The 23,683-nt window shown below is 40.1% G+C and overlaps 1 protein-coding gene across 2 annotated transcripts in view; it reads left to right on the top strand.

Moving 5' to 3' along the window:
- CAMK4 (calcium/calmodulin dependent protein kinase IV) overlaps positions 1-23,683 on the top strand; it is a 164,476-nt gene that overhangs the window by 126,332 nt on the left and 14,461 nt on the right. For both annotated transcript variants that reach the window (XM_080680965.1, XM_080680966.1), the window contains exons 7-8: positions 15,132-15,222; positions 17,249-17,323. In XM_080680965.1, the coding sequence (XP_080537091.1) occupies positions 15,132-15,222; positions 17,249-17,323 (166 nt within the window). The remainder of the gene's footprint in view (positions 1-15,131; positions 15,223-17,248; positions 17,324-23,683) is intronic.

Genomic DNA, 23,683 nt, shown 5'->3' with positions numbered 1-23,683 from the left:
GTTTATCCTTTCAAAGAACCAGCTCTTGGTTTTGTTGATCTTTTGTATTGTTTTTTTGGTCTCTATGTCATTCATTTCTGCTCTGATCTTTATTATGTCCTTCCTTCTGCTCACTGTGGGCTTTTCTTGTTGCTCTCTTTCTAATTCTTTGAGATGTTGAGTTAGATCATTTATTAGCATTTTTTCTTGTTTTTTGAGGTAGGCCTGTAGAGCTGTAAACTTCCCTCTCAGGACTGCTTTCATTGTGTCCCATAGCAATTGCATTGTTGTGTTTTTATTGTCATTAGTCTCCAGGATGTGTTTAATTTCTTCTTTGATCTCGTTGATCACCCAATCATTGTTTAATAGCATGCTATTCAGCTTCCAAGTGTTTGAATTTTTTGGAATGTTTTTATTATAGTTTATTTCTAATATTATGCCATTGTGGTCTGAGAAAATGCTTGATATGATTTTAATCTTTTTGAATTTGGGGAGACTTTGCTTGTGACCCAGTATGTGGTCTATTTTTGAAAATGTCCCATGTGCACTTGAGAAGAACGTATATTCCGTGGTTTTGGGGTGAAATGCTCTGAAGATGTCAATTAGGTCCATTTGATCTAGTGCGTCATTTAGAATTGCTGTTTCTTTGCTGATTTTTTGTCTAGAGGATTTATCCAGCGATGTCAGTGGTGTATTAAAGTCTCCTACTATAATTGTATTGTTGTCGATCTCTCCCTTGATGTCTTCTAGGAGTTCTTTTATGTATTTGGGTGCTCCTGTATTGGGTGCATATATGTTTACCAGGGTTATATCTTCTTGTTGAATTGCTCCCTTTAGTATTATGTAGTGGCCTTCCTTATCTCTTGTTATGGCCTTTACTTTGAGGTCTATTTTATCAGAGATGAGTATTGCAACCCCAGCTTTTTTCTCATTTCCATTTGCCTGAAAAATGTTTTTCCATCCCTTCACTCTCAGTCTGTGTGAGTCCTTTGCTCTGAGGTGGGTCTCTTGTAGACAGCAAATATATGGGTCATGTTTTCTTATCCATTCAGCTACCCTATGTCTTTTGATTGGTGCATTTAATCCATTTACGTTTAATGTTATTATTGACAAGTACATGTTTGTTGTCATATTTTTCCTTAGTGTTTGTGTTTCTTTTTGCCTTTCTCTTTCTTCTTTTTACAGCAGTCCCTTTAGCATCTCTTGCATTGCTGGCTTGGTAGTGATAAACTCTCTTAGCCCTTTTTTGTCTGTGAAGCTCCTGATTCCACCTTCAATTTTGAATGATAGCCTTGCTGGGTATAGTATTCTTGGATTCAAACCCTTGCTTTGCATCACTTTGTATATTTCATTCCATTCCCTTCTGGCCTGGTGTGTTTCCGTTGAGAAATCAGTTGATATTCTAATAGGAGAGCCCTTGTAGGTAACTTTCTGTCTCTCTCTGGCAGCCTTTAAGATTCTTACTTTGTCGTTAGTGTTCGCCAATTTAATTATGATGTGTCTTGGTGTTGGTCTTTTGGGGTTCAACCTGTTTGGGACTCTATGTACTTCTTGGACTTGCATAGTTTTTTTCTTGCCAATATCAGGGAAGTTTTCTGTCATTATTTCTTCAAACAGGTTTTCTATTCCTTGCTTCTCTTCTTCTCCTTCTGGTATCCCTATTATTCTAATATTGTTTCGTTTTGTGTTGTCCCAAAGCTCTCTTAGGCTCTCCTCTTGCTTTTTAAGTCTTCTTTCCAGTTGCTGCTGTGTTTATGTGTTTTTTCCTACCTTGTCTTCTAATTCGCTGATGCGGTCCTCAGCCTCTTCTAGTCTACTGTTTAAGCCTTCCAATGTGTTTTTTATTGCAGCTATGTCATTTTTCATCTCTTCTTGGTTTCTTTTCATGTTGGTGACATTCTCATTCAGCTCCTTATAGTTCTCGTTGAGTTGTGTGTATTTGTCATCCATCCGTTTAAACATCCTTATAACCATTACTCTGAATTCTTTCTCTGTTAAGCTACTAGCCTCAATTTCATTTAACTCCCTCTCTGGTGATTCCTCTTTTTCTTTCCTTTGGGAGTTGCTTTTTTGTCTCCCCATGGTTTCCTGTAATGTTTTAATTGTAGATCCAATTGCTTTGCCACCCAGGTTCTTTTGGTGATGGTGTTACTGGTGTAATCTCTTAGTTCTCCTGGGCTTGGTAATCTAGTGTAGTTCCCTACTTGAGCTATTTGGATTCTCTTGATGTAGGCCTTGGAGCTTGAGAGGCACAACTGCAGTATCTAGAAGTCAGCAGCTGTGGAGGGGAGTATCCCAATTTTTGCTGTCTTGCACCCTTAATTGAAATCACGCGTGCCCAGTGGGGACTCACAGTGGCACCAAGGAACTGTCTGTCGGGGTGATGTGGCTCAGGGGGTCTGCACTCTGGAAAGGTGTGACTGTGATGCCCAGAGTTCTGTAGTTATGGGGTGGGCAGACTCAGCTTTCACTGCTGCACCTGTGGTGGATAGGCGCTTACTCCCAGTGGCGGCTTACAGGAGCACCCGCCGTTAAGTTTGCCAGCGAGGCACACTGAAGCACTCTGAAGGGCTCTGGCAGTGTAGCTGTGTAATTAAGGTGCTTAACTTCTAAAGATTTCTCTTTAGGGCAGATCCTATAGCCTCAGGCAGTATTCAGGTTCCTTGGTATTAATCAGTGTGGGATCTGGGTGTGGCTATATTGGTTGCCTGGAGACTGGAGGGAGGGGCTATCTCTCAGGAGAAAATGGCGACGGGGCCTAGATATGACTCAGCACCAGACTCGCTTCCACCTCTCCTGGACCATCCGCTGCCTACTCTGCCCAGATTCCACAACCCCACTCCCTCCTCTGCACCTTAACTACAGGTAAGCGTCTGTATCCTAAGGGTCCTACGAACCAGGTTCAGTGGAGAAAGGCGCAGGCCCCAGCGCGAGGAGGAACCGCGTCTCTGCAAGTTCCTCTCTTGCCGGCACTGCGCGGTCCAGCAGCTCTTCAGGGCTGCCTTAGAGCTCAGATCCCAAATCCAGACTCCAAGGTCTAAAATCCCCTACCTCCCGCAATCCCGTGGACCCTTTTTTTTTTTTTTTTTTTTTTTTCAGTCAGACGCTTTGCCTGTCCTCAGGGACGCGGCTTGGCGCTGTGTAGTTTCTCCCTTACCTGGGCTCAGAGGTCCAGCAGATTCTAATGCCTAGATCTTTGATTTTACCTTTATCGGGGAATCTCTGCCCTTCCCAGCTGCAAACTGTCTCACCAGCTGCGCCTCCTTCGCCAATTCAGGCTGGATTCCACTCGTTTCAGCTGCTCCCTCTATCTGCTCCAGGACAAGGCTCAGGACACGTCCGTCTATTCTGCCGCCATTTTCCTGTACCACCCAGGCTCGTGAACTTAATACGTCATGTGTTGGGGGAATGTGAAGAGCCACTCGAGCAACACCCTGGTGTTATCCTAAAAGAGGAGGATGTGTTAATAAAGAAAATGGGCAGGCGTCCAGCGACGCAGCCAGAGAGCAGAGGCTGCCCTGTGTCCTGGTGATGATCCCAAGGCCAGATCAGCATCTTCATGGCCCCACAATGGGGCAGAAAGTCAAGAAGAAAGGGAAGGGACCTGGGAGCCATCATTCCCCATTCACGTCCCAGGCCACCCACACTGACCCCAGGACTCCCCTGTTGACCCTGAACTTGGGAACTGCTACCCATCTGAGTAGCGGGTGGTCACCCTGAGGCCAACACCCTAGACAGGGTCCTGAATAGGAGCTTACAAGGGGGAGGTAGGGCAGAAACCCAGACCTCATTCAAAGTGAGAGGACCATTCTAAAGGTGAAGTCTGCGAGGCAACAGGGTCCTGTATTCAGGGAGCCCCAGTTGGAGGGGTAAAGGGGGAGGTGGAGGTAGAGGCCTGTGCTGGGCTGTGAATCGACAACCTCTAGCCAGGTCTGTCTTTTCAGACAGGCCAAAGAGCAGCCCCACCTGTTCTCTAGGATGGAGGTCCCAGCTGCTTCCATTACCCAGCCTCCCTTACATCTAGATGCAGTCATGTGTCTAAGTTCTAGATCAGGAAACATAAGTAGAAGTGCCCTGTGGGACTTCCAGGGATGCCTTTTATGCTATGTTTGGAACATGGAGGTGATAGCTGAGCTCAAGCAGCCATTGTGGGGCCATGAGGATCAACCCTAGGGACCAGCGGAGAGCTGGAGGGACCCGGCTCCACACCAGACGCCGATGTCCACCAGCCCCCGAACATGGTTAGTGTGAAAGAGAAATAATCTTACTTGAAAAAAATAAAAGAGGATATGAAAATGTCCAATCAAAAGATGAAAAGCATCTGAAGAGACATGGTTTGTGATTCTAGAAATGAAAAATACTAATTAATTAAGCCCATACTTGGAACTTCACTGCCAGTACTTATGAATGCTACATGTGCAAAGACGTAGAGATTATGAAAAATAATCTAGAGCAGGGAACATGCAGATAGAGGATTTAGACAATTGATGAGAACTTTTCATCTTTCTCACCTTCATTAACACTTAACAAGCTATTCTCTTCTCCTCACCTCTCTGCCCACTTGCTCTCTGAAGTTTCAGACCCTTCTCCTTCAGCCAATCTCACAGTTCCTCTAATTACCTTTTTCTTCATTTCCTGCTTCTTTCTCCTACATTTTTCTTTCTATGCTCTCCTTTCCCTCTCCTCTAAGAACTAATGGTGAATAAAATGACAACAACAAAAATGACAAACATCTTAAGAGACCAACCAGACCAAGATGACTGTGCTCACTATGTACACCACACACTGTAGGGCCCGGGGAGAGGCCCTACCAGCTAGGATTTAACAAGAAAAAGAGGCTAGAAAACTAACATCTAAATTATCTTTCTGAAAAGGAAATGCATATATATATATATATATTAGAGGCCCAGTGCACGAAATTCATGCATGGGTAGCGCCCCTAGCGGCTGGTTGAACTCCCGGTTGAGGAGACAATTTGCATATTGGGTTTTTATTATATCGGATATGTATATTCTGTTCCTCTGACATCCAATGTTCTAAAAAGCTAAAATGCAGAAAAAGCTGAGCAAAGAATTTTACCACCCACAATGGGCTCTAGTTTTATATTGATGTGGTTTTTGTGTGACAGCCTCTATCTATCTGGCACAAGGGAAGGGCTCTCAGCTGGAAGGATTCCTTTGACGATGATCCTCTTTTAAGAAAGAATAATTGACCCAGCTGGTATGGCTCAGGGGTTGAGCATCAACCCGTAAACCAGGAGGTCACAGTCCGATACCCAGTCAGGGCATATGCTCAGGTTGTGGGCTCAATCCCCAGTGAAGGGCGTGTGGAAGGCAGCTGATGGATGATGATTCTCTCCCATTGATGTTTCTGCCTCTCTCTCCCTCTCCCTTCCTCTCTCTGAAATCAGTTATATAAAGAAGAACTATTGTGTGGAAATTATGAAAGTATTGTGGTTAGAAGATGAACAGTGATCCTTCCTTTATATGTGTGCTTCTCTCCAAAGATGGTAGAGTGACTAAGGTTAGACTCTGGTTAACTACTTCCATGTTGTTCTTTCATTAATTATCTATTGGAGGATGGGGGTAAGACCAGGAAATTTATTTCCTTGCTTTCTGGTGGTAGTTGCCTGCCCCAAAGCTGACGTATTTCCTATCTTGAGGGAATGAAATCCTATATTTTATTATTTGGAGCAACATGAACCTAGTACTTATTATGTCTTTGACCCATTAAAAAATGAATTTTTTATTTTGGGAATGGCTAACTCAGAAATAGTGTTGAAAAAATGACCAATTTTCTCAATAGTCAGGTATAATTTTTTTTCTGGGTCAGAAAAAGAGCTTTCAGGCAGTATTCTAATAATATTCTGTTAGCTTCACTCCTCAAACATGGAATTTTGATTTTATTATTATTAGATAATTTGGGGGGAAATTCTGCAAACATTTTACAAAATATTTTGCCTGCCTAATTAGAAATATATATTTTAATTGAGGTGTCAAACTCATTTTTCTTGCTCTAGTCACTGCTTTCAGTCCCACCTCGAGTGTGTAGCTCCTGAATAAAGAATGTTCACAAAAGTCTAGTGTACTCACTTTGACCAAGACAAAGAGTTTTATGTGGAGACATTGGAAATGCTAGTTTCATCTGGGCAGGGCAGTTCTTTGTAGCTACATAGCATCCATGGCTATCTTAACCTGTCCAGGTTGCTATAACAGAATACCACAGACTGGGTAGTTGAAACAATAAACATTTCTTCATCACAGTTCTAAGAAGCTGGACGCCCCAGATCAGTATGGTGAGGGCTCTGTTTCTGGTTTACAGACTGCTGCCTTCTTGTTATGTCCTCACATAAGGGAGACGTCACCTCTGATCTCTTCCTCTTCGTATAAGGGCACTAATTCCGTAGAGTCTTAGTCTTGCAAGGTGGAAACCAAGGTGTTCCGCTGGGCTCCTAACTGGAGGCTCTGGAGAATCCAATTCATTGCGCATTCAGGTTGTTGGACAAATTTATTTCCATGTGGTTGCATGACCACGGCCCCCGTTTCCTCACTGCTTGTCAGCCAGGGGCTGCTCTCAACTCCTGAAGGCTGTCTGCATTCCTTGGCACATGCCTTCCTCCATGTCAAAGTCAGCTAAAGTGCTTCCAATTCCTGACTTCTTTTTCTGCTTCCAGCCAAAGAAAACTCTCTGCTTTTCAAGGACACATGATACTGGACTAAGCCTACCTGAATAATCTCCTTTTTGTCATTTAATGTAGTCATTTGGAATGTTACTTCATTGTCTTCATAGATACCATCCACTCTCAAAGGGGGAAGGCATTTAATATGAAGGCAAATCTCATAGAGGGGTCATTCTTAGAGCTCTGCCTATTACATGCAGACCAACCTACTCTCTATAATAAGGGTTTGATGCATTAGTTTCCCAACATAATGTATTTAATCAACCCCAAACATCTAAACACAGGATAAACTTGAATGTCATTTGTTTTCAGACCTTTCAGAGATTCATTCACTCACAAGTGTTTTAGTTTGTTTGCTTGTTGTTGTTTTTTTAATGTGTAGCAGTTATTTTGTGTGCTCATGCCTTTTTCCTGTGTGTTTTTTTCCCCTTGTTTTCCCTCCTTTTTTACATGTTAGGAAACAAATTCTGTTAATTTACAGCACCAACTAGAGTATTTTTAAATGTTTTCTAAGCTATTTGCCATATGTTAGATATGAAGGTCACACACAAGTCCCTGATCAAAAAGCAGGTATGACGGCTGTGGCTCAGGCTGTATGTGGCCTCTTGGCACAAAAAAATGTATAAAAATGCAATATACTTACATACAGTTGTTTTTTCATATTGCTGTCTGACATTTTTTCCCTTGACAATATGCCTTGGTAGTCCTTCCATTTATGTATTTAGTTTTTATTGCTGCATAACAAATTACCACAAGCTTAAAACCCACCCATTTACCTCCTCCCAGTTGTGAGCTCAGAGTGAGAAGTGAGGCATAATCGACTGGAGTCTCACTATTTCAAAATCGAGGTGTCAGCAGGGTGGCTCTTCTCTGGAGGCTTCGGGAAGAATCTGCTTTCAAGCTCATGCCTTTTGTTGGGAGAATTCAGTCCCTTTCTGTTTCCTTGACACTTGGCTCGTCCACCTTCAAACCTACAATGGCTCACCCAATCCTTTGCATGCTTTGAATCTCTTTCACTGACTCTTCTGCCTTCCTCTTCCACTTTGAAAGGCTTATACATTTACATTGGGCCCATCTGGATAACCAGGATAATCTCTGTAATTTAAGGCCAAAGTGATTAGGAACCCTAACTACATCTGCAAAGTCCTTTGCCTTATTAAATAGCATTTTCACAGTCTCGGGGATTGTACAAATAGCAGAACCAAAGCTGTTAAAACTCCCAGACTAGGCTTGACAACATTGCCAGGCATCTGTAAAAGTCTTCCTTATTAGCCTTTGGGATTCTGTGTCAGCTTGTACAAAATCCATTAATTTAAGCAGGCTTGTAGGGATTTTGATAATTTTCTTCACTCTTTAAATCAAAGCAGATGAAAAATTTGGTCTATTTTAGTTTCAATGACTCCCTGTCCCATTTCTTAGAGAACTTCTGAACCTTAATCTAAGGTTCTACCTGCTTTTTCATTCACCTGTAATAAATTCTGAAGCTAACTGCATTTTTATGTTTTTCTATTCCTGAGAGATATAAGTTCAGAATTTCTACCACTGGTTATGGTTAGTTGTACAGGAGCCTGTCTCCTGAAGTAGGCAGGTTATCTCTAGATTAGGAATAATAATTTATTCATTTCTTTCTATCATTCTTCTCATCTGCTATCTACCCCTCCCCTCCCACACACACACTCTATATACATTTTGTATTCACAGCACATAGCAGGTACAATATATACTTATTGACTTGATCCAGTTATTTACAAATTTTGTTTAGGATCCCAGCATTTTATTATTTTTAAATCTTTATTGTTGAAAGTATTATAACATAATACTCTCAAACAGCAACATGTCCCCTTTTCCCCGCCACTGACTCCTCCTAGCCCACACCCATTCCTCCTCTCCCCTCTTCCCAGCCCCAGGACTTCACCACACTATTGTCTGTGTCCACAGTTTTGCATATATGCATACAAGTTCTTTGGTTAATCTCTTCCTACCTACCCACCCAACCCTGCCTTCCTAGTAATATTTTGGAACTGGCTTTATATTCATGGTGTCTGCAACACAATAGGACTTCAAATATGTTTAATAATTCAAGAAATTGTTAAATCACATAACTTTAAAAATCACATTACTTTAAAAAATGGTAATGGTAACCCAGCTCTGCAGGAAAGCATTTTTCAAGGAACATATGGTTGAAATATCTAAGTAAATATACAGGGCATATTTTTCTATGTTTAGGAAAAGATATCTAATTTCATAGACCTTGACATAATGATAGATACAGGGGAAAATCCACATTGAAAAAATGTAATTTCTCACACATATATTTTACATTCCAATCATGGTTTCTACTTCTCAAAATTTAACCTTGAATCACTTACACTTTTATGAATAATGTGTGGAATGTGCCATAGATTCTGACCATCTCTGTGATTTATCCTTTGAAATGTTCCCTTGAATGTTGCAACTGATCCAAAACCACAGTATCTAACTTTTAAATTATCTTCTTGACTTTTACCTGTGAAATTACTGTTACAGAACTGAGCCACACTGAAGGCTTGATTGGCTTTGGATCCTGCAGAATCCTAGAAACGCCATCTTATTTTAAGTTCATATCACCGAGGAAGAGCCTTGTTGCACACTGATTCACAATGGCCATCCATCCCTTCTGTTTATCCAAATAAGGGGCCATTTAGCAAAGCAGCTAAATGCTTATGCTCTATTTTGCTAGAAAACTGAAAGAAGACACAGTCTTAAAAGGAATATACAATTGGACTAAATGTGGCTAAGACCTAATAATAACTCTCAGTAATTAAAATAATGCTAGCGATCACTACCATGTATGTTGTTAAGCACTTAATGTGGACCAAGCTTTAGCCAAAAGCTTTATGTACATTATTTCACTTACTCTTCACACCTATAAGACTATGGGTCTCCTTATATTCATTTCACAAATGAGGAAACTGAGACTCAGAAAGATAAGGTAACTTTTTCAAGGTCACACAGCTGGTCCCGGGCAAAATCAGGATTAAAATGCAAAATACAAAATGACTGCAGAGTTTATGCCTGTAATCCCACGGCTGTCTGCCTTCGTCTACTATACCCTGCTATAGACTATGTCGGGCCTAAAGCCAGAGACACAGGTGAGCAGACCTCAGCACCAACCACAGGAATTTGAGGGCTAACACTGAAACAAGACACTTGAGATACATCCATTTTAAAGTCACATAGCAGGAAAAGAGCGATGTATTTTTTAAAGACACAGATGTATTGCAGTAGGTGTGCCTGTTTATATTTACCTCTACTTTTTTTACTCTTGGCTTCAGTTCTTGAAAACTACTTATTTTGACATAATGAAAGGGAGCCGCATTATATGCTAGATTTAAAAATCTGTCTCAAATAAATTAAGAATATGTGCAAATGCATATTCCACCCTTTTTAGAATGAGAGTGGGTGGGAATAATGATAGCTTCACAGATGTGACTCTTCCAGGTGCAAGCAACTCTGTAACTTCGTTAGTAACCAGAATGGTGGTGGGACCTAAAGTCCAACATGCCTGATGTGTTATATGCATTGCCCATGAACACAGACAACAGGATTGTAGAGGCCTGGGGTGGAGCAGGAACTGGGTGGTGGGGGACAAGGGGGTTGGGGAGAGGGGAGCATCTATAATATTCTCAACAATGAAGATAAAAAAGAAATAAAATATAAATTTTTTTTAAAAGTTCAACATGTCTGATGTGATACAATAGCAAGACATTGGACAGAAGATTTATTCAATTCTTTGTAGCAAAATTCAACTTCTGTTCAATTATCATATTTCTTCACAAGCAGTTGCCCTTTTATGCCAGTTTTGTGAGGTCAAAAATAGAAGTCAGGGGTAAAGACAAAGGTAGAGGTAGGTCTTCAAAGAAGATACAACCCAAAAGTAGAAAGTTCCACTATGAAGTTCTTACTTAAATTGATGTATATTGGTTCTAAATTTTCTGAATAGAGAAGAGCTAATGCATGCAGTTTAATTTTTCCACCCCAATACAACTATAGTCAGAACACTGTTTACTTTTTTTTTTAATGACTGGTTCTTTGTCCTGTTAGATTTTTAAAGAGATTCCAACTTCCGCTTACTAACTCCTGAGACATTATCCATTAACCACACACAGCCCATCGACCACAGCATAGCTGTAATTAAACTAAATTGCTATGCAGCAGCTTTCATTACACAATGACACAGTTTTTGTTAGGACCATAAGAGAGTTTAATTACATGTCTAACCCCTGAATTCAGAGAATCAGTATTCTCTCTGTTAGCATCCTGCTCACTTTCCCCATGATATAGCTACACCAACAAGCATTTTTCAGCAAAGCTTTGCTTCATCCAGACACTTCTAGGCCACACCCAAAACCCAAAGCATAGTGCACACCTGTGACCCTTACTGCAGGGACCCCAGCAGGCCTGGTCACCTTTAAGCTCCCCACTGGAGTTTAGCAGGGCTCCTTCATTTACTAACAGAGGTTTTTCGGCTTGCCCGCTGCTCCTTAATATGTTATTATCATTGGCAAATCACTGATCGGTTCCATTGTATTACACTGGCAAGTGCAATTTATGGATGTTTCAATCATGAAAGAAATGGAAGAGAAAACTAACAGATGAATTTTCAACTGTCATTACCCAAACTCCCCTGAGTCATATGATGTTCAGATCAACTTCAAAGGATGTGAAGAAATTAGTTCAGCCATAACTGTCAACTTAATGCTAATATACTGGTAGAAGAACAAACACGGATTATGTAATTATTCAAAACGTCATTTCAAAGATGAAATCTTTCTGCCTTATCTTCAGTTAAAATGTTCTTATTGGGTTTTGGCTTTTCTCAAAGTGATGCTGTAAATCTAATTCATCTCACTGATACTCAGTGAGCACCTTTGAGGAGACCAAGTATCAGTAAACAATAAGCAGAGTATGTTTCATAAGCTCACAGATGCTAAGCCTTGTTACAGCTAAATGTATCAAAGTGATGTTGCTTTGGAACTTCTCTTGCAAAGTAAGCACAAAAATGTTAACTTCTATTACAAATTAATAATGGCAAATGGATGAAAAATGCAGATTGTACCAATGGGAATTCCAATTTCTCAGTAGGAAACTAGGTATTTATTAATCATCCAAAAGTACGTACTGAGTGCATGCTTAGTGCCAGGCACTAAGAATCTGGGAAAGCAGATGCAAATTTCCATGTCTTCACGGAGTTCTCAGTGTAGTGAGGGAGACATCCTGAACATAAAGCTTGCAAGGAATCAGACATGCTGGAAAAAAAAGAAAAGAAAGAAAGAAAAGGAAAAAAAAAGGGAATCAACGAGAGCACAGAAGAGTGGGCACATATGTTAGCTTGGAAGGACAGGTACAGCCTCCCTGAGTAATTCACATTATAGTTGTGGCCTGAGGATGAGGAGGGCTGGCCCGGTGAAGGGGGTGAAAAAAGCATCCTGATCAGAGAGGGCAGCTGGTCAAGGATGCTGAGGTAGGAAAGAGATGAGGGCTTTGGAGGAACTGAAAGGAAGTCAGTATGGGCAGAATAGAGCAGCAGAGGGGGAAGCGGCAGAATATGAGACTGGAGGGGGAGGCAGGAGCCGCCTGACCAAGGCCTGGAAAGCCTGGATAAAATATTGGGAAACCTCTGGATAGTTTCCCAAGGAGGAGAAATGGCCCAGCTCCCTGTGCTGCTGAGTGTAGAGTTGATCGAAGGGGGCACCCTGGGAAGCAAAGTAGTTAAACACTGCTGTGATGGTCCAGCCAAGATCACATCAATGACATGCAGAGAGGTGGGCGGTTCAGGAGACATTTTGCAATTAGAATCGACAGCACTCTGTTGAGAATTGGATGGAGGCAGCGGGGTGGGGAAGAGAATCCGTTTCTGGCTTGAATACTTTAGTTGACCGAGAGACCACATTCTGCGGTGGAAGCAGCTGGAAGAACCGGGCTGGGGGAAGGTCAAGAGTTCCATTTTGGACATGTAGAACCGAAGGTATCTGGGAAACAGCAAGCTGGAAATGAGACAGAGGCAGGTGGAAAAATCGTGCTGGAGCTTAAGGAACAGGTTTGAACTAGAACATTCTTAAACTGCTAGCAATGTAATTACATAGTTTATTTAGTTAATTTCAGACCAGACATAGTTACCAAATGTATTTATTCATATTCGGAGCACATCATTTGTAGCAGATGGATGGTATTCAGGATAAACAAACATGAAAGGCCTGCCAGTTATATAAAATTTATTTTTAAAAATGTATCACCCAGCCCTAGCTGGTTTGGTTCAGTGGATAGAGCATGGGCCTGCAGACTGAAGGGTCCTGGGTTTGATTCCTGTCAGGGGCACATGCCCGGGTTGCAGACTTGATCCCCAGTTGGGGGTGTGCAGGTGATTCTCTCTCATCATTGATGTTTTTATCTCTCTCTCCTCTCCCTTCCTCTCTGAAGTCAATAAAAATATTTTTTTTAAAAAATGTATCACCCAGACAAAAAGCTAAAGGAGTTCATCACCACAAAACCAGTATTACATGAAATGTTAAAGGGTCTTATGAATAATAAATACATATCTATAAACAATTGACTGTAATAATCAAAATAAACAAAGAATCTAATGAACAAAATAAACTAATGAGTAATATAGAACCAGAGGCATAGAAACATGGAACAGACTAACAAATCTCAGAAGGAGGGGGGTGAGGGGGTGGGGAGAGATTATATGCAAAGAACTTACATGCATACATGCATTACCCATGGACACAGACAGTAGGGTGCTGAAGGCATGGAGGGGGTGGGATTCTGGTGGAGGGAGCAATCGGGGGGGGGGGAAGGGGAGACATCTGTAATAAACTTAACAATAAAGATTTTAAAAAACATATTACCCAAGTAATATATAATTTTATAGTTAAATTTTACATGATAAAAAATTACAATCAATCAAATTCCACCACACTTTTTTTTTACATACATGTACTTTTGGGGGCTATAAAAAGTAGCTGAGGGGAAGGAGTACACAAACACTCAAGGCGAGTTTACAGCAAAAGAGAAGCCTCGCAGCACCCGCTCAAAAAGGATTTAATTTAAGAAGCAGCCAGGAAAGATATTGTATTCATGTACTTAACAATTTTCTATTGAGTGCCAAGGATTGTTTTAAACTCCAAAGCAATAATCAAAGACTGCAGAGTGTTTTGTCTGGCCTGTACAGGGTTTAAAATTCATTGCCAACACATAAAATTTGAAATATTTTACATTAAAAATTATGAATTTTCATCTTACCTTGAAAAGTCAGAAGAGCTAGCAACCTGGGGCCTGCAATCCCACCTGACAGCATCTGGCTGACCCTGAGTCACCTTGGCCTCCTCAGGGTCGTGCTCCCTCCAGGGATAGCTGAGTCCCTAGGACTTCCCAGTGTCTCCCTCTTATTTCTCACGCTTCCAACTCCCTTCATTCATTTATGTGCCTGCATGCCCCTGAAGAGTTTTCGACCCCTGCTGCAGATACAAAAGCAAATGCTGCATTGCAGCAGCCACTCAACGCCCAAAGCAAGCGAAAGCAGGGAGTGACCTGACTAGATCTGCACTTTACAAAAATGACCCTGTGAGCCCTAGCTGGTTTGGCTCAGTGGGCAGAGTGTTGGCCTGTGGACTGACGGGTCCCAGATTCGATTCCAGCCAAGGGCACATGCCCGGGTTGCGGGCTCGATCTCCAGTGGGGGGCATGCAGGATGCAGCCGATCAATGATTCTCTGTCATCATTGATGTTTCTCTCTCCCTTCCTCTCTGGAATCAATAAACAAATATATACATATTTTAAAAAATGACCCTGTGACAGTATGGAGCATGGTCTGGAGAGGAGCTGGCCATGTGGCCTGCTGAAGGCAAGAGCAGCAGTAGGGATGGGAGTGGGGTGGGGGCGGATACCTGAGGCAGTGAGGAGAGAGACCTGCGCAGGGTCCTAGATTGCATGTGTTCTCTATAATAATTGCTTACATCCAAATGTCTGTTCAAACAATAATTTGAAGTCTTTGCCCTGGTTCGGAATTTATAAGATGACACATACAATTATGCTTTCGAGATAATAAACCAGACAAATTTCACTACATACCTTGACTTTATTATAATAATAATTAGCCAATTTGAGCTAATATGCATAAAGAGAACTGCAACTAATATTCTCTGAGGGGTAAATATTTTATTCCTGGCAATTGGTTCTATTTTATTTATGTGTGTATTTATTTATTTGGTTCTATATTATTTAAATTGCATTTCACTTTTAGGTAACTATATATAAGCTCTTCTAGAACGATGTATAGTTTTTCTTTATGATGTTTATTTTGAAATTACATGTGCATGTTGTTGAATCACATAATTTAGTAAAGATTATTACAGTTCTGAAAATAGTAAATAAAAATGTTGGAACCATAAATAAAATTACATGAACTTTACTTCATTATATTCCCTATTAGTACCTCCATGAAAATGGGATTGTTCATCGTGATCTCAAGCCAGAGAATCTTCTCTATGCAACTCCAGCCCCAGATGCACCACTCAAAATTGGTGAGGACATATCCTGATCTCCTCTGACCCCTTTCCCAGAACAGAAGAAATTTATTCTGTGGAATTTTTAAATATGGCTCCATTCAATTTCACCTCCACTCAATTTTCTCAGATATTTGTTGTCTGTAAAGGAATAAGTGTTGGAAGTCTGTGCGCTTTCCTGGAATATTAATCTGAATTAGTGCCTAAAGTTAGTGTTGCATTGCTGGACACACAAAGGAATCACAACTCTTGGAAATAACAAGAACTTCAGGAGGTGATCTTATATTTTGTAAATATGTTTATATAGAAAAAAAACCCACAAATAACATAACACTTCTTTCTTGGTTATTAACTTTCATTCCACAAATTAGATGGAGCTTAATTTTAGATAATCAAGAACTCTGACACAAAATGTTTGGTACCTATCAGTGAATTTAGGCTCTGTTTATACGAACAGAGATAAACTGAGCTCTGCTTCCCAAAGTGCACCTCACAGAATGCTGTTTCCTCAGCCGAGGGAACAGGGCCAATCAGTCCCTTTGGGGGAGGGGGAAGTGGTTCGTGGAGGTCCTGAGTTAGAATAAGTTAGAAAATGCCAACTTCAACAAGATTTTTGTTTCTTCAGGACTTACCCAAACCTGTAAAATGCTAATGTGTACGCTGACATGTAATCTGACTCTGGAAACCTTGTGTCTTTTTTTCCAGTAAGCATTTTGAGGAACTACAAAAGATGAACTTTGGGATCTACCCAAAGAGATTTTTCAATCAGCATTTTAGAAAAAAGCATATTAAATATTACTTTCCATGTGCCTTCCAAAGTAAATCTTCATTTGCAAAAAAAGTAGAATTTATTTTAGATGACTTCTCCTTAGCAGAATCTGTTTTGTCCTGCCTATGTAGGGTTTAACATTTTTAAAATTAAATCCTCTGAAGGACATTGCTCTCTTGGTGCTATCCTTTATAATGTTAATCTGATGAGTTCACTGCATTTGTGAGTGTTAACACCTCTGAAGATTAAGTCATACATATCATGGAAGAGCTCAGACCACAGAATGTGCTTTATGAATGCAAGACCCTAAAGAGAAGATGCTGAAGTCCTGCGGGGCAGCAGCGTGTTCTCATAATCACTCCTGAAAGGCAGCGGATGGCAGGCAGGCTCCCATTTCCTTTGACATCACTTTCAAAGATTTTATCCTTAAAGAAATTTCTTTAAATGGATGGATAGATTCTAATTTAGGCAGGAGCGCCTTTCTTTCTGAAGGACTTCCTGCTGCTTCCTCTGATAAGGATCTGGCACCTCCGTGGAAAAGTGGGTTTATCTCTGAAGTCTAAAATGGCATCAATTCTGCACCTGCCTCTCTTGAAGAATGGCCTCAAAGTGTTCCTGGTGTTTTCTGAGTGAGGCAGATGTAGCCCAGCAAGTAGACCATAATGATAGCAGCCTTTGATAATGTTTCATCTAGGTAATATTCTGTGGAATAAATAAAAAGGATTTTTGCAAAAAAAAAAAAAAAAAAAGGCATCTTTCTCATCCAAGAGTAAATTTTTATCCATCTAATACACTAGGGAATGACATTATTTTGAAGTAGAATAAACCTTTTGATGTTTCTGTTCATTTTTTCAACATTTACGAAGTCTCATTTTTTAAATTTTAATTTGTTCCAGTGGATTAAAAGCTCTGAATTATATCACTAATTCTATATTGTCCTTCAGAGTTAGTTTCATAAATCTTAGAACTAATATTTAACAAAATATGTCTCTTGCAACTATTACTTCCAAGAAGAAATAGCTTATATGCTGAAAGCTGGGAATTATAGAAAAAAGTACAAAATGTATGTAGGAATCATATTTTCCTCCAATTTAAAGCAAGACTTAAAATATTATTGCTACTCTTTTTAATTTTTCTCTCCCTGGTGACTGGTCTCCATCTATATCTACTCATCAAATACAAAAACAAACAAATGTTTTATTTTGAATAAGGTATTCTGTCTTCTTATAAAAGCTGAGAAAAAAAACTTGCTTTTTTTTTTCCTTGTGTTGTTAGCTGATTTTGGACTCTCCAAAATTGTGGACCATCAAGTGCTCATGAAGACGGTGTGTGGAACCCCAGGGTATTGTGGTACGCTCTTTAGTACTGACATTCTATGGTTTCACTGTTATTTGAAATATATTTTATTTAATGTTCTGATTTTTTAAACTCCTAATATCTCTATTTAAAATGCTTACAATTTGATGTGAGTCTGCACAAGGAAGGCATATGTCAATGATACTCAGACCACCTTTTCTTCTTTATAAGGGCTCTATAATGTCAGTTTTTGGGCACCCCTGTTAGAACAGCAGGAATGGAGGGAGCCCACGTGGGGAGGACTGGGGGCTCTTCATCTGCCTTTTGGGCAGTAGCTACTCTTGGACCCACTCAGTAGCAGAAAGACCACCACTGGTGAAGAAGACAGGAAAACAGCTTTGTTTGTTCTTGGGATTAAAGCCATGAGCTCTTTGTCACTTTCCTTATTTGCTTTTTTGGGGGGAGGGTGTGCGAGGAAGGGTGTGTCATTAATTCAGATGGTATATAGGACAACAGAGAGAATGGGGTAGTCCGTAGTTCTCATTGATGGCACTGGCCTAGCCTCATTAACAGAAGGGCTTCAGGTGGCGTGTCCCCGCCAGAGCTCCCCAGTCTCTAGAGATGGACAGTGCAACAGCCCTCACATCCTCTTGCACAATCTCCCAGGATGGCCTGAAGGCACCCCACACGAACTCCACAATCCAGAGACAGAACAATAGCTGTTAACCCATGCCAGCAAGAAACTCACCCTTTTTTCCCTCAGTGGCTAAATTCATCTGCCAACATCCTAAAGCTTGGGAAGACCAGTGTGCAGTTACATTAGTGATCTCTCAGAGTCCCTTCTGTGACTAAAGAGAGAACAGCAAAACTTCCAAGGGCTTTAATAATAGTGATAAGAGCAGTTCTTTTTTGCAGCATACCAGAATGGTCATTCTGTGAATGAATGATTCATTCATTGATAAAATGAACATTAGCTGTCTAATGGACTCCATTTTAGGCACTGATATTACAGGAGCAAGTACAGTATGGTCTTGCCCTCCAAGGATTCCATGGGCTATAAAAGAAAGACCTGTACATAATAAATCAAAGTCTATTATGATCCATTTTATATTTATCTGAGCCAAAGGCTCAAGGGTACAGAGAGGAGCATTTGAGCTGGACACTGACGGATGTGTAGGAGTTCAACAACTGAAGAGGTGGCCACAAAGCATTCTTTGCCAGCAGGCACAGGAAAAGCCACAGAGGAGTGCTAGCATCTGGCAAGTTCAGGGACTGTTTGTTACTTCATCACTTTGCATGACTGGAACATAGACTCCTTGGTACTGAGGATGCAGATGGACTTAGAAAGGTCAGATGGACCATATTTTCAAAGAATTTGTACATCAATCTAAACAATTCAGATTTGCTTTGGTAGATAATAGTAATCTATCAAAGGTTCTTAATCAGAACCATCATATTTTAAAGTCAAATCAGTATTTTATAAATATCCTGACAATGACATTATGACAGATGGATTGGAGGAAAAAAGAGGTCAGAAGAAGACAAATTAGAAAGCTATTATAAATGCTCTTTCTTGGCCTTCTCATGTCAGAAATCTACACACGGTTTATTGTCACTTCATAAACAGCTTCTCAGCAGATAATGTATCTGACCTACTCCTAAGTCCAATCATTTATTTTTTAGATAAAAATGATTGTAAAGCTACTATATCAGATGCTTGTCCTTGCCATAAACAAGCCTCTCTTACAGGTGATGCCACCTTATGATGAAGGCCTATTTTCCACTTAATATTTTTTCCTCTGTAGACATCCATATCACCCTAGGTCTGTGTAATTGGGAAAGAGGGAATTGAATGGTAGAGGCTCACCAGGAAGCAGTCATTTGCTATATTATGAGAAAAGGAGGAGAAAGAAGCAAGAAAACTAACTGGAATGGGGGGAGAGAGAGAATTGAAATGAAAATTAAAATGCTTTGTGGACTCATGTACTAAACATATGCATGGAATTACTTTTATAAGTCAAAAACAAGTAAGTTCCATATATTTAATTACAAGAGCATGGTCTAAATTATGGATAAATAAACAGTTATTTATACATTATCTTGACCTAGGGAAGTCCACTAAAATATTACTTCAGCATGTAATAAAATATTACTTCAAAGTGGGAGTAGTTGAAGGGGCAGGATTTTAAAAATACACCTGTGCATAGTAACACAGAAAAACTGTAAAAGCTGTGTTAGGGGAAAACAGAAGTAACAGTAACATCAGGGCAAAGGAAGTGGATGGCCTAGAGCTGGGGAAAGAGGCAGAGTTCTGATTTTTTTAAAATTTAATATAATAATGACCGTTTCTGTTTATCTGTCTTACAAACAAGTACACCGTTTATGGACCAGGCTAAAGTTCCCTGTGAGGTTCACCCTCACTTCTAGCCCCTTCTCCCCTCACCACATATAAGCACTGACATCAGTTTGGTGTGTGTCCTTCTGAGATACTTAGGTGGAAAGGAAACTGTCCATTTATAGAATGAGTTGGAAATGAGACCCAAGTACAAGACTAGTGTACTCCTGGATACATGACTTTACACAGGGACTTTACATTTAACTCAAATTGTAGGGTCTGAGGGCCATATAATTGATGGAGAGCTTGTTTTCTTGCTTATACAGTAAGAGTGATTGCATCCTAGGTCAATTATTTCTGTGTATACTGGAAAGTGGGTATTTATATTATACCATTTGTCAGTTGTCAAGAAATACAAAAAGGAAAAGCCATTCACAAACCCTTTACCCCAGAGGGTTCTCTTATACCTAAATCTCAAAATAAAATCACAGATGATGCGTGTTTATGCAAATATTTTTTCCTGGGAAATATGCCCACTTGAAACAAAACTCCAGGCCAGAAAATTAAAATTTGTGACCCAGCTAAATGAAATCAATGACTAGTTCTCTGAAATAATCCATGAAGAGTTCAACATTAAATAAATTCTCGACATCTTGTTCTTGGGGAAAAAAATAGGTTTCAAAAAAAAAATCCATTGGTCCATGACTCCTGATAAATGTGCTACAATGTCACTATGCAATATTACTACCAAAATGTCTTAACTGGTTAGCTATTTAAGGCTTAAATAGCTAAAACCTACCCATAGCAATCACAGAAAAGAAGGATAGTTGACCTTTGAATAACTCAAGGGTTAGGGGTGCCAACCCCTTGCAGTAAAAAATCCATGTATGTCTTTAGGCTCCCCCAACACTTAACTATCAATAATCTACTGTTGATGTGAAACCTTACTGGTCACGTGAACAGTCGATTAGCACATACCAGTATGTTATGTATTTATTATGTACTGTATTCTTATAGTAAAGTAAGCTAGGGAAAATAAATGTTATTAAGAAAACCACAAGGAAAAGGAAATACATTTACAGCACTGTATGTATTGATTGAAAAAGATCTGTGTGTAAGTAGATTTGTGCAGTTTATGCTCATGCTGTTGAAGGGCCTACTCTATAAGCTGGTAGAGTAGGAAAGAAACTAATATGATGATGGGTGAGATAAAAATATTCCTAATACCAATTATCTAATTCATTTATAAATTTAATTAAACTGTGTATTTTATATTTTATATTTCTACTTGTCTATTTATTCAAATTCTATTTCCAGGGTCCAGTGCTGTTAAGAATTTATTATCTCTTGGCATTTCCCAGGGTCTCATTAGAAATAAGCTATTATGTTCACTATACCAAAATTAAAAACAATTTTTCAACAACCTATAGTCAGAAGAGATTTCTGCCACAAGAACACATACCAATAAGAATAATGTAGAAAAATCTAAATGAAAAGAAGTAAACATAAAATACAAGCTTTCAAAATACTTTCATAAAAGAAGTGGTTTTGTTATTTTCTAGACGACTAAATAGCTAAAGTGAAATAATAAGAATACTTTAGAGGTAATCGAAACATGTAAGAAATGACCTCACCTGAGAATTAATTAAATACCCCCCCAGTGATGACTTTCTTCTTACTATGAACTTTTTAAAAACTAGAAGAATTAAATACACAGTAAAATGTCAACTGCACTTTCTGTAACATTCTGCTTGACAGATGGTGTGTGTACACGAGGGTTCCCGTGGGGCTTGTCAACAATAGGAAGGGAGCAGGGAAGGTGAGAGGAAAAAAGAGAATGTTAAGCAGGTGGGTAGAGGGTGCCCAGATCCAGCTTCTGTTCCCAACCACAGCTCTTCTTTGTCCCTGAGATAGACTGTGTCCCCAAGCATCATATGACTGTCCCAGAGGCATGCTCACGGTGCCTGATCCAAATGAACAAGTGCCAGGTAAAGGAAAAAGTGGTGAGGAAAGGCCATAGCTCCTTTGTTCTTGACCTTGCAGAGGACAGGACTCTGCAGGTTGAATGTGGGCTTATTTTAAGCTGTCTTGGGAGTTTTAGCTCTACAGGAAATGAATCTCTTGAGCTCTCTGATTGGTCTGGTACTGACCTAAACAATGTATATTCTGTGGAACTTCAGTTTTGTAGATGTTTGCTCCTTTTTTGTTTAATAAATTTTTAGTGAACTCCTATTACGCACCAGGCAGTGTACAGGTGCTAGAGAGATAGAAGTGAAAAACAAAACACTCTTCTCTTTAAGGATGGTACATTTTAGTGGAAGAAGACAATAAACAAAGTGAATGTGTACATTAGATGAAAAGAGGTGACAATTTCCGTGGAAGGATATGGAATTAGGAAAGAGAATAGGAAGTGCTAGGGGCCTGGGCTGCAATTTAAACAGGGTGATCAGGGAAGGCTTCACTCAGAGGGGACATACGAGCAAAGACTTGAATGAGGTGAGGGAGCGAGCAAACCATGTGATGTCTAGGGAAGAACATCCCATGTAGAGGGGACAGAGACACCAATCCTGAGGCAGGAACACACCTGGGTGTCTTTAAGGTCCAGGAAAGAGGCTGGTTGGTTGCAGTGCAGTGACAAGGCAGGAAACAGTAGGTAGGAGAAGGGGATCCGAGAGCTCCAACTGGAAGGATAGAGTTAATATTTACTGAGATGAGGGAGACTTTTGGAGCAACAGGTTAGGCCTTGTTGTTGAGATACCTGTTAGACATCCAAGAGAGATGGCATGTGGGCAGAAGGGTGTATATGTTTTAAATTCAGGAGCAAGGACATGGTGGTTGATACAGATGTGGGCATTATCAGCTTATAGGTGCTATTTAAAGTCATGAGACTCTCCAGGCAGAAAAGGAAATGATCCAGATTGATCCCTGGGCAATACAAATAGGAGGCCAGAAAGAGGAGAAAGAACCATAATTATCATTTATAGATATCGAATAGTAGAGGAAACTCCACAGGACAGAATTAGGAATTGTGAATGAATGCTGTAAGGCACAGATTTTGGGCTCAGTTTACGTATAAAACACTCTTTTAACATCTAAAGCTGTCAGCGGTGGAAGAGGCTGCCTCCCTGGGTTGGGAAATGGTCACAAAAGCTGATTGAATTATCTCTCAGGATTCAGGGCTACCAACAAGGGAAGGGAGGAAGAATCCCACTACTTTTGGTATTACCCAGCAGATACATGGTTTTTAAATATTACCGCCACAGCTGCGTGTAACTGTGTAGTCAACTTGAGGAGTATGGCAACCACCTAGTTAAATCAAAGTTAACCAAATATAATTTGGCCTGAGATGGCTGATAAAATGGAGTCTAAAGAGGTTCTCAACAACATCATAGCCTCCCTTCTCCTGTTCTCTTTGGTTTAGAGATCGTCTTTTAAGGTCCTGGTATTCCTTCACTCCTGTCTCTCCATACTGTGTCATTTTCTGCACCCACTTCTTTGTAACTGTGACTTACTTTAGGAACAGAACCAGCCGTTCCCACGAATGCACAGGGCTGTGAAGCTCAGCTCTGTTATCATATGTGAGGGTGGGAATGATGTGTGGGATAGAGGTCAGAAGAAAGAGTTGATTGATGGCAAGTGGGTAGAAGACTTACTTAAAATATGTTATTTGGTCTCTCAACACCCTGCAAAATGTTCCGTTTTAGAATGTTGATGCAGAAAGGATATGCATGAAATAAAAAGTTTCAAAAGAATCAGTGATAGTTATCAGATTTATAGCACCTTTAGAAAAAAAAAAAAAAGCAATACTTGCCTTACTAAACACTAGTCAGAGTTTGAATTCTAAGTCCATGACTTTATATTTGCATCTCATCTACAAAAGAGATTCTTAAATAGTGTTCATATTAGGATGAGTTTGGTTTATTTTTAATTTGGTTAATTTTTTTATACCTCACCTCATCCCAAAAAAATGGAAAGGAAAGAAAAGAAACAGGCTAACTTTCTTCATCCATCAATAGTGGGGGGAGGGGGGTCAATAGGGGAAGAAAAGGACATCTGTAATACTTTCAACAATAAAGATA

Source organism: Plecotus auritus (assembly GCF_963455305.1).
Source record: "Plecotus auritus genome assembly, chromosome: 7".
Taxonomy (NCBI): domain Eukaryota; kingdom Metazoa; phylum Chordata; class Mammalia; order Chiroptera; family Vespertilionidae; genus Plecotus; species Plecotus auritus.
Note: the sequence above shows the minus strand (reverse complement) of the source record. Positions and strands in the feature narration are given on the sequence as shown.